The 12,201-nt window shown below is 38.3% G+C and overlaps 1 protein-coding gene across 6 annotated transcripts in view; it reads left to right on the forward strand.

Moving 5' to 3' along the window:
• Positions 1 to 12,201, forward strand: part of ARHGEF7 (Rho guanine nucleotide exchange factor 7) — a 107,176-nt gene that overhangs the window by 65,432 nt on the left and 29,543 nt on the right. For all 6 annotated transcript variants that reach the window (XM_048934557.1, XM_048934558.1, XM_048934562.1 and 3 more), the window contains 2 exons: positions 1,520 to 1,642; positions 11,620 to 11,758. In XM_048934557.1, the coding sequence (XP_048790514.1) occupies positions 1,520 to 1,642; positions 11,620 to 11,758 (262 nt within the window). The remainder of the gene's footprint in view (positions 1 to 1,519; positions 1,643 to 11,619; positions 11,759 to 12,201) is intronic.

The following is a 12,201-nucleotide window of genomic DNA, read 5'->3' on the forward strand; positions in this document are numbered from 1 at the left end:
GATTTTGAAATGAAAAACAATATTCTACCTGAGGGAATTATCTCAACTAATGTCAGCATGAGACCACCAAACTGTGCTAATGGCAGTCTGTTGGGTGTTTGCTGAGGACTCATCTAGCTTCAGAGCAATGTGAAATACTGGATTTAAGAGTAGCTAGATGGATGAAACAACATCCATCCTTACTGTGCTTGTTAGTCCGATTCATTCTTTATCCTCATGATGAGTTCTGAGAGTGGTGGTGTGGTAGCAGCAAGAAAGCAAGACTAGACAGACTTCATACTTCCCATTGGTGTACGTTCAACTTGAAGATTTCTTTATATTTTTGAAAAGTGTGAGAGTGTTTTTTCCCTATGTAAGAAGTATGCAGCTTAAGGAGATGCTAAAATAGAGCAGCTCTCACAGTCTTGTTTTTGCTGTTTATACTGATTCAGAATCAGAGTTCGGGCTTTCTGCAAATTGTTCAGGTTTGAAGCTGTTGTGATTCAGTCATCTTTGTGTATTTTACACTCGAGATGTTTTCTTACTGCAATTTGAAATGATAGTTTCTGCTACAACCTTTTGAAAAACAGGTTGTATATTCATATTTTTTTTTTCCTGTCCCCACCACCTCATTACTTACACAGAGAAAATGCATGCGTATCTTTCAGACAAACACTATCAAAACTGATTAGGTTCACCAAAACTGTGAAAGTAACCTTTTTTTCTAAATACTGTTTCACTTACAGAGTATTTTTTTTCTTCTGAAGTAACTAATGCTACTGTTACAATGTTATTCAACAAAAAGAATTCTTCTGCACAAAAAGACTGCGGAAAAAATTTACTGCTTAGCCGATGTGATTCATTCTAGCATGGAAGACAAAGTATGAGTTACAGGAAGTATTTCTATATTGGTGGTAAAGCAGCATTTTTGTCCCTGTGGCAAATGAGCCATAAAGGTGTTTTATGATGCTTAGAAAGCAAGATGAGGGATGATTGTATGAAAACTACCTGTAGTTGCTCCATAACTGGCTATTTGTTCTATCAGAGCTTAATATGGTACTTTTGTGAGAATTTTAAGCACGTCACATTTGTTGTTGAGGGTAGAGCGAGAATCCTATTGCCTACTTGATCCAGTGTTGCTGAAATGCTGTAATATTCATTTCAAGACTTGGCATGGTGTATACATGGATAATGACAATAGATGCATTGTGTAAAAATCAAGCTCCTAAAAAATATGCTGATTAATTCTTGAAAAAGGCCAGCCAAGTGAATGTCTTACAAATATGTCATATTGTGCCTACGCTTTGAGGATGTAACCAAGCCTGGCAGATACAGGATTGAAGCTGTAAAGAATAAAGATGATGCTGTTGTTTGCTGGCTGATGTCCAGAGAAACCCGTATGTTCATTTAAAATAATAATAAAGAGGTTAACATCGTATAAACTGGGCGGACTTCACTCACAGGCACATACTGTTTAGCCTGGGTTTAACTTTTTTCTTTGGTTCATATTAATGTAACTTCTTTGTTACTCCATTTTTAGGTTGCCTGAAGCTCAGCAGAGAGTTGGAGGATGTTTTCTAAATTTGATGTCACAAATGAAAAGCTTATACCTTGCCTACTGTGCCAATCATCCATCAGCAGTAAATGTTCTCACAGAACATAGGTATGTTTACCTTGTGGTCTTCAAGGAGTTATACAGGAAAAGTGTATAGCAGGTACTCGTGTTGTAAAGACTTGTCTTTCATTGACATGCTTTTGGTATAGTAGAACTTGTTTGGGGAAAAAAAACAAAAACAACAACTCGTAGCTTGAAGCTGGTTTGTGTTCTCCTGGCCAGCCTGTAACTTTCAGCAGCTTATCAGTTCAGAAAACTTTACCATTTGCAAAGCACATACTGAACTCTGGATATGTAAAACGAACTGTATTCATTGTCGTCATCTGCATTTTCAGGATGTAAAGATTAAATAAATAAATAAAGGTTGTTTGAAGTAGGCATAATTAACATGTTTACTAGTAGGCTTTTAATGCAGTTGGCTAATTGTAACTTATCTTAGTCTGTGCTTTTGTTAGCAGGTAGTTAACTTTGTAATAGAATAATAGAATGATAGAATAGCCCAGGCTGGAAAAGACCTTGAAGATCGTGTCCAACCACACCCTAACCATCCCACCCTAACTCTAACAACCCTCCACTAAATCATGTCCCTGAGCACCACATCCAAATGGTTTTTAAACACATCCAGGGATGGTGACTTCACCACCTCCCTGGGGAGCCAATTCCAGTGCTTTACAACCCTTTCTGTAAAGAAGTTTCTCCTGATATCCACCCTAAACTTATCTGGTGCAATTTGAGGCCATTTCCCCTCGTCCTGTCACCAGTGAAAAGAGACCAGCCCCACTCTCACCTTTCAGATACTGGAAGAGAGCAATAACGTCTCTCCTCAGTCTCCTTTTCCCTAGACTGAACAGCCCCAGTTCCTTCAGTCCCTCCTTGTAGGCCATATTCTTCAAGCCCTTCAGCAGCCTTGTTGCCGTTCTTTGGACCTGCTCTAGCACATCAGTGTCCTTCCTGTACTGAGGTGCTCAATGATATGCCCTTGGGTTGCTTTTGAATAACACAAGGAGTGTAAGCTTTTCAGGTTCTTGTAATTTTTATTTCTTGTGTGTAAGATGTAGGATGCTGAGTTAACAATGTAGAAGTTGCACAGCTTTGGAACTGACCTTGAATTTGTATAGAAAATAGCAGAATTATATCTAGGATGGAGTGTTGAGGCCAAATTTGATTTTAAGTCTACTTTCCCAGAATTTCACTGTGAATTCTGATGAGCACATGCTGCAACAGCTGTTAACTTGATGCTGTTTGTTTGCTTGTGATGCAGTATGGAACCGTGACTTTCTCTTGAAGGTCAGACACTCTACACATTCTGGCATCTTACCTGTTCTTTTTCCTTTTTTTTCCTCTTTTTTGTCTTGATGTGTTGGACCAAAGTAAAAATATTTTAATATTCTTAATTCTGCCTAAGTAGAGAGTAGTGTAATGGTCTTGTTTTCTATGCTACTAAGCTCTTCCAAGAACTCACATTTTATTTTAACAGCAGCAATTTGCATCATATTTGTGACACCTGTAATAATACTAATCCAAAAGCTCCCAGCTCCCAAAGACTGAGCTATCACGTACGTTAGTAAAGCTTTTGTTTTACTTTGCTTTGAAAAATAGGGCTGCAAGTTCACGTTGCAATCCAGGCTGTTTTTAGGCTGTTTAGGTTTTTTTCTTTTTTTTTCTTTTCAGACGCAATGAATGAAAATTAAGACAATTTATAAAATAGTAATGAAATTCTAACAGTGTTTTCTTTCAGATGGCTTATTTCCAGCACCATTATCAGTAAATACTAAACATGTTTAGATGATTCAAGCTTGCTCTTTTAAAATAATCTTAGGTTTAGAGCTGTTATTTGTGCCTTTATGCTCTTTTCACACAGAGATCTGGGCTTTAATCTGTAGGTGGGAGGTGGCAAGTGATTGTGAAGTGAGCACATGCATTTAAGAGTTTGAGGAGTTTGTCAAGGATTATCTTAATTTTCAGAAACCTGTCTCCTTTGTTTTCCAAAAGTTGTATTTGAGAAACAGTGATAAAAATGTGAGGGAGGTAAGTGAATTGTTTCCCATATTGGGAAGAGAAGTGTTTAGTCTCCTTTGTGTTGCTTTGGGCATGGGTCGTCCTATGCAAAAAATAGCTTGTGATCTGTAAAGTCAGCTTCATGTCAAGCCCTGATGGAGTCAGTACTATGGGGTAATTAAGTAAATCAGGTGTGGGAATGAGCTCACAGCAATTGTGTTGTTTATAGGAGATAGCTCAAGGGGGAAGAATTTTTGATGAACAGTTGTTTAATGCTACTGTGTACCAATGCATGAGTCAAAAGAAGTGAATCTTTTTTTTTTTAATTACCTCTGTTTTATTATTCTGAGCCTTTCAGTTTTGTTGACTGCCAATGCTATAGGTAGCAAACAGCTCAATGAAAGTTTCTGCTTGAGGCAGTTGCCTTGAAGAAACCAGAAAATGGCTTTAAACTGTTTTGCACTTCTCTCTTCTCCAAATACAAGATACCTTGTAATTACATAATTTTAAACATGGGGACAAGGAAGACACTTTTGCCTGGAATAACCTGATCGAAGGCACAGAGAAAATGAAAGCAGTCAGCACTGTCTCCTTGTTTAACTAGTTGAAATGACTTCATTATATAGGAACATTCAATGTAAAAATTACTGTGAGATTTGAGGCTTGTTGTGACTGTAATAGTAATGAAACAGACACATGCATTTAATACTTGATTAATACTAAAATGAGATCTTCCAGGAGTCTCATAGGGAGGTTTGGACTTTGAGGAAATGATGATTTGTTTGCTCTTCCTGTGGTATGGCTATGTGTTTTAATACGAATTAAAATGTGGCAGAGAAATGTTTCAATTCTTGGATTTGAGTGTCATGTTTCCAACAGCTGTGCTTTTCAGTGGCACGTTAGAGTGAGGAAAAGGGAGCAGTCTACAGCAGTTTGATGCAGAACATAAATTCTTATTGTCTACTTCAGATTGTTTCTTGCCATGAACACTGTGTGCTTCGTAAAGGGACCGTGTGCCTGAACTGTGAAACACACTGTACAGAAAAACTAGTAGGTAATTTTAAGTCAGATTCTTAAATCACAAAGTTAGTAACTTCTGCAGTTGATTAAATTCATTTAAATCATTAAACTCACACAACCAAACCTGAATCTGGGTGGTTGCTCTAGGTGCTATCATTTTGAAGTATTAACTGTGCTGTTTCTTTAGCCAGATAGATCACTAATATCAAAATTCTGTAAGCAGTCATCTGCCTTCATGAAATATGCCACCTATGAAGATCTTATATCACTTTTTGGACTTGGAAGTGTTCTCTTTGAACAGTGTTGTAGTACCTGTTGAGAGGTCTTGACACCTGGTAAAGAGTCTTCATATATGTAAATATGTGTAGAAACTGATACTAACTTATACAGAATTGTTTTGATCTTATAGTTGAAAGGTATTTTTGAACAGCAATTTTATAAACAAATGGTAATAATTTTAAACAATTCTACTTGAGATTTAAAAAGAGGCATTCAGTGAGAAAGTGACTCTTCTTCCCCCATGCTGTTCCATGTGGATGCCAGCCTGATGTTTCCTGTTTCTGTCGTTTGTGCTTCTCTTTCATATCTAAAAGCAAGCATGGGTAGTCTTTTCCTGTGTAGAAAATAAGGTGTTTGTGCATGTATACATGTATGTTCATATGTGTGTGTATAATACAGAAAGGGATTAATCATTGTACTGCTGTGTATGAGCTTTTTCATCTTCAGACATTCAAAGCCACAAACATCTTTCATTTCCTTAAGTTAATTATTAGTAGTTAAACTACTAAAATGAATACGAAAGAGACTTACATGTGCGTGAGTACACAGAAGTAGGAACGAAACCTAATACATCTATACGGGTATTCAAACTCCACAGCTAAATGTTTCTGAAGTTACTTGCCTCTGACAGCAACAATAAAAACAGCAATCTTGTGCTGTGTGATTTCTCTTAGGGTTGGAGCATTATGAGCAGATTCTTGTTTCTGGTTCCAGTTATATTATCCAAGTTCATAATAATTTTTCCAGCCTTTCGTGCAGTCTTGAAATTTTGTAGGTACCTTTTGGGGACTTGCTTCTGAGCCATGGCATATTTTTTTCCAGAATTAAGATTCTTTCGGTCTAAAAACTCAAGAATGTTAAAGAATGGAGTAACTTTTTTGAGGCTTGTCACCAGATTTTGTAATTGTGTCTTAAGCCACAGGTTAGAGCTTGAGAGATGGAGCTTGCCAGACATAAGTACGTGGTGATCCTTGCTGAGATCAGTGTTCTAGCTTCCACCATTGCATGTGGTTCACATTTCCTTCTCCAGCAGCCATCACAATAGCTGTGGTGCCACTGTACACAACCTGTATTTTCTTTACTGCTTTCCATATCAGTCATACCTCTTTGGCAGTGTTGTATGAGATATCAGTTTCACTATCTCATAGTTCTTCCTGAAGATCCCAGTTCAAGTGCAGGGTTAGGTGGTCAACTGTAATAATGCTATGTTATTTTTTGGAGAAAATTGGTCAAAGCTGTACCGCCTTAAGGGCGTTAAATGGTGTTATTTGCCACTTGTGCTTCTAATCAGAGAAATAGGCTTGCCTTCTAGTAAGAGAAAGAAACAGGATGAGCAACCTAAGACATGAAAGAATTCCCTGCAAGCCAATAAAAAACCCAAACAAAACAGTTGAATACAAAGTACAGTAATGAATAATTGCAGAGGAGTGAGGAGTCCCAGGAACTTGAGCTGTTACCTACCCCTGGGGAAGATCAGAAACCACAAAGTTCAGTGCAAAGGCAGGGTCCAGCAAAGAAAAAGAGGAGGCAGTAGCTAGCATGGGAATGTATGCAGTCTATGTCCAAAATGACAAAGGATGAAATATTTAAGTATAGAATTACCTGGAAGGTGGATAATGTAATGGTGGGTGGGGGTACTCTCAAAGCCTTACTTGTCCGGTGGTACCTTATAACTCTTCTTAATTAAAGTCGTCTTAATAAACATGGAGGAAATGCAATAAGCAGTAAATATGTAATTACTGGGGAAAGACAGGTTTTTAAAGCTTTTTGACTTTCATTTAAGGTAAACACAGCATTATTTAAACAATGTGGATGAAAAATGTTTCTAAAAGAAAAATATTTTGCTCAAGAAGAAGCTTCGAATCAGTAATCTCTGTTGCTTTTATTGTAAAATAAGTTCGGAGCCAGTTTTCAGCTGGAAGAATACCTGTGAGCTATTTGCAGAACTCCACTTGTTCAAGTATTAGTTTTGTTAGATCTTTCAGTTTTTTTAGATAACGAGTCCCACGTATATTCTGTGTTTGCATCACTGGCTTAGCAGTTTGGAGAAAGCTTCTGAAGCTGAAACATCACAATTACTCCATGTAACTGGAGCATGGAATACAGATCAGCCTGAGTCAGAAAGCTCTTTGTGCCTCCCCCATTTATGTGCATCTCTGAGCTTGCAAGTGTGCAGGCTGATGTCATACGCTGATCAGCAGTCCTTGAGTGAGGAGCTCAGCTGAGAAGTTGGGAACTGAAAGCAGCAGTTGAAGGGTTGCTGAGCTGAGCTGTGCCACAACGCTCTCAAAATGCGGTGCCTGTGTGCAGTGCTCAGACCTCTGAGCAGTGATAGCTCGTGCTCCATCTATTACAAACAGAGACCTACTTCAGAAGCGTAAGTTGTGATTTTAAAGCTACATTTTAGTTCCTGGATGTGCTTTCCTTTCTCTGACTGTGCGCGCATCTGAACTTGTTTTCTTCCTTCCCCCCCAGTCTGATTTGCAGCTTTCGAGGCAGCTGTGCTAAGAAAGCTTTGAATATGTTAATGTGGCTTAAAGATACTTTTCTAAAATTTCTTTTGCTGTGAGCTAACTTTAGTCTGGAGAGGAGGGAGGACTCTTCTGCTTGAGATTTGAAGCACAGCCTTTTTTATTCTGTAAAGTGATGCAGGCTGTGTATTGAAATCTTGACCACTTCTTTCTGAGAAGTTACTTACATAGGCAGTTTTGACTCAGTTGATGATTTAACAGTTAAAAAGCTTTTCTTGTTCAGCTAAATTGATTTTTATTTTTTATTCTTTATTAAAAAAGCAAACAACAACAACAAAACAACACAAAACCCACAAGAGTAACATATGGCTTAATTATGAGCAGGAGCTTGATTTAGTATATACTGACTAGGAAGGTGGTACTTATAAGCATCAGTTGAAACAGTGACATGAAAGAGCCATTGTCTTTGTCAAAGCAGCTGTGCTCTTAAGCTAACAACACGGATATTTTTAAGCTGCTATTAATTAAAGAAACTGTTGTCGTATTCAAACAGTGCTTTAACCCACCCATGTTTTATTGCAAGCAAGTCTTTCCATTATGTTTCAGAGTCGCGTTTGTCCTTTGTGAATAAATGAGGGACGGTCACTTTGAGCTAAAATCATTTCCTTCTTTGCCAGATACTTTTTGTTCCTGTACCTGTAGAGATAGGAGGCTGGTTTAGGTTGAGCCAGAGAGGTACCAGGGTCTGCACCAGCACACTGCTTGAACAAAGCTTTGCCTCCTGTTACTAAGTGTGTGTGCATGTTCCTTTTAGACTTTGAACAAGTGAGCATGTCGAAACTTGTCAGAGCGACCTATAGAAGTGAATGAAAGAAAACATTGTCCTCTTGGGAAAGTCAGGAGGGAAACTGCGTAATTCAATTTTAATTGCACCTTTTAACACAGCTCTGTGTAAAAGGCTTCCTGGTGATGCAATTGTTAAGCGAGTTTTTCAGGATGCTGTGTACATTTCAAACCTCAGCTCACTTCAACTTGCTCTGTAGGCTCTTGCACTGTGATTAAAAATGAGGCAGTAAACAACAGTGTCCTGTGCTAGAGAGCAGTGGCTAGCATGGCAACCGCTGCAACCTCGCTTAAGGGTAGAATCGCTTACTTAAAGCCAGGGGTTGCAGAGTAGGCAGAGAAGACTTTGTTTATATTTTATTTCAGGTTTCAAAGTAGTCACCTGTCAGGCTTCAGTGAGCTTTTTTTCCCCCCCCCATTTTCTGACATATCTGCGTTACAGTGCTGAGGTTGGGAAGAAAAGGCACAGTGGCAAACAAAGGGAATATGAATGTGGGTGAAATGGAGTTGGTAGGCACTGTGTTCCTTCTACTGTAGAGGCATTAGATAATGAAATATTTATTTATTTTAAAAAGCACTGTGTTGCTGTGGCTCAGCAAATGCCATTTATATAATGGATTTGTATGCACACAGCAGCATGGAAGTAGCCAAAAATAATTAGGGATGTTCTTGTCTTGGCAATCTAAAGATGAAGGAATGACGGTATATTGAATGAGAGGAATCAATGGTTGGCTTGTACTATGAAATATACTGATATTTTTGAGATGAAAGAAGCTTGTATGGGCATGTACGTCTATCTGAAGTGGGGATGAGTAACAAGGCATGAGGATAGAAATAGTTTGTAAAGTTAGGCAGTGGGGCTGCATCTGGCTGAAGTAAAGAAAAGGCAAAGAATGAATTTGTTTATTTTCTGTTAGTTCTTGTGGCACCTATCACCGACGAGAAAACAATAATAGATAAGGGGATATGGAGTGCTTACAGGGAGAATTAATGGAAAACAAGATAGATCAACCCAGTGGTATACCTGAGATCAATACTATATACAGAATGAATAGAAATGTAAAGCATTGTATCTTGTGACAGAAGGGCTTTCACAGGTGAGCTGTGGTAAAGCTTTGTGTAGAAGCTAGCTGTGGTGCCCTGATCTGTCATTGTCCCTTCCCCCTATGTCACCTTGCACATTCACTTGTCAGAGGCAGAGGATGTGAGACCACATCACAGCCAGTTGGTGTAATAATGTTCCAGGGAATCAGCCATAAATCCTGGGTTGAACGGGTAGCTGGCAACCCTGTAAACCAACATAAGTATGAGTCAAAGTCCATAAGTCACCTTGAGAGTGCCACCTGAATAAGTTGATAACACTTTTTTTTACACTGAGTAAGGACTGTGATTTAAAAAACAAAAAAAAAACCCAACAAAACAAAAAACAAAGAAACAAAAACTTAAACCACAGTAGATCTTAAGTATCAAGATACTCTCCTGGGCAGCTTCTTATATCTAAATTTAAGTCAGAGAAGTACTCAGTTTTATTGCAGGAAGCTTTTCAGTGAGTTTTGGCTAAAACTTGGTCATGTCACAGGCTGACCTGGAGTCACACAAGTGTTCTGCTTGTAAGTGATGGAGAAAGGAGGCCTACCTTCTGGGTGCTCTGCTGATCTCTTCCCTATACAACTTGACAGTACAAAGAAGGTGTTGGGAAACTTCCTGATCTGCTTTGTTAACTTCAAGTTCAGAAGTGCAGAAACACACCTGGTATGCACTGAGAAGTGCCAGGGCTTGGTGTCCTCTGAAGGAGGTTATGTGAAGTTGTGCCCTACCAGGCGGCAATACAGAAGAAGTAATGGTGTATTTAAACAAGGTAGTATAAGTAAATACCAATTAACTAAAGGCAAATAAGAAAAGTGCTTTCTGTTCTTTGAACCTGAAGAAAGTAATAGCCAGAAGGAGAGAGATTTTGGGGAAGATGTATCTGTGTGAGAAGACCTCTGTTCTTGGTTGCTCTCGTTATCTACTTGGATAAATTGTGCTAATAAAAGTGTCAGTCCTTCTGAAATGGGAAGGGGTGTGTGTGTGGGGGGAGGGATAGACAGGGTCAATTTTGTCTTAATCTGTGTTTCTATGTGCACAGCTCACTGTTATTTGGACCTATGTATTTTTATGTATTATAGCAATGTCCTGTCAGTGTTTTATTTTTTTATCTTTAGGGAAGCTGAACAGACCAAGATTTGCTTTCATTTCAGTACATCAAAACACTGTGCCCTAAGTGTGGAGAAACTTGCCCCTCCTAGATTGTCACCTAGGCTTAAGTGAAAGAATTTTGTTAATGAGACCCTAATGTGCAAGTATTCCTCCTTTATTGCAAATAGCTGTTTAACAGTTACATTTTCTTAATTTATTTACTGTTTTCAAAAGAACTTAATCTGACAGCTGGCAAAGGCTTTCTTTGCAAAGTAAGACTACAAAGGCAAACAAGTGTTTTAAGCCTTGACTTACAGGGAAGTAGTGTTGTTAATGAGCTGAAAGTAATGATTTTCAGGATAGCTTACAAAAGATTTTAATGATTATCACATGGTAGTATAGGGGTTTGTTTGAGAACTAGTTAATTTACAGTAGCAACTGCTCAAAATGCTAACAGCTCCATCTGCAGATAACTTAAATGGCATAGCTTGAATGCAGAAAGGATTTTCTTCTTAATAAGTAGCTTTCTGAATTTTCTTAATTAGATTTTATATTCAGATATGCATGTACTTCTGCAATGTGTGTTTTCTCAAGCCTGGAAATAAGGCCAGATGCTGCTGTACCTTCCTTTCCTCAAAGAGAAGGCTGGTTTTTAATTCTTTTATTATTTTTTTTAAGCTTAGATGACCCGTAGCAACTTGTCCTCTACCTTATTTCTCTGAAATTTCTCCTGTGTAAGGAAGCAGAGAATGTAAATAACATAAGCTTCATTGGTAGCAAAATGAACTTTAATTTCATTAAAAGGTAGCAAAGCGACATGAGAATTTATTGAACAACTAGAATGGATGTGCTGCAAGTCAGTTGAGAGAAGTGATGCAAATATGAAGAACCTTGTGTAGAGAAAATACCAATTCATGATATTTGGAGAGTGTTGGTTTGTTAAAGTAACGCTGATGTCAAAAATGTGTTATGTAATTTCAAAGACCTTGACACTCTAGCTCATGGGGATGGACTGCACACCAGTATCTGATTATTTACTATTTGTATGGCTGCTGGTTAGTTGATCAGATGAGAACTCTTAAGTTGTACTTGAGTTCTTGAATTTTTTAGTTTATCTGAATTAATGTTTTATCTGCAGAATTAAGGGCGTGTGAAAGACTGAAGAGAAGAATCTAATTTAATGTTAATTTTCTTGGTAACTTGATGTTAATTTGCTTAAATATCTTGTGTGTGCAGTGAGGAGCTAGGAGAATTCATGGAGGTGAAAGGTGCCAACAGTCCTGGGATCCTTGTACTGACCACAGGCCTCAGCAAACCTTTTATGCGTCTGGATAAATACCCCACGTTACTCAAAGAGCTTGAAAGGCACATGGAGGTATATCTTATCAGCATTTATGTTCCAGCTTAATGATGATTTGACAACAATTATTTTAAAGGTACATGTCAAACATGATGGGACCCCAAATGACTTTTGTTTCTCTTCCTGCAGCCTTCCAAAGTATGGGCTGCCATATTTCAAAAGGTGGTGCAGTAAGACTTCCTGAGAAAGCTAAACATTTACAGTAAAGCTAGGCAGAGAAGCTAACCTTCACTCCTAGAACAGTCTTGCAGGGTCTGCAGTTGACTTGATGTTGGTTTTTTTTTTTTTCTTTTCTTTTCGGTTTCCTGCACACAACTAGAGGCAACTTTATCTTGTAGGAGTGCTGCTTTTCATCGTAGGATTTCAACCTATTGGAGACATCTTGAGTTCTACTGAACACTGTGCAGAAATGATCTTCCCATAGTGGGAAGATGTTTGAAGATTAACTGTTTTCAGCA

This window comes from Lagopus muta, chromosome 1 (genome assembly GCF_023343835.1).
Source record: "Lagopus muta isolate bLagMut1 chromosome 1, bLagMut1 primary, whole genome shotgun sequence".
Classification (NCBI taxonomy): Eukaryota; Metazoa; Chordata; class Aves; order Galliformes; family Phasianidae; genus Lagopus; species Lagopus muta.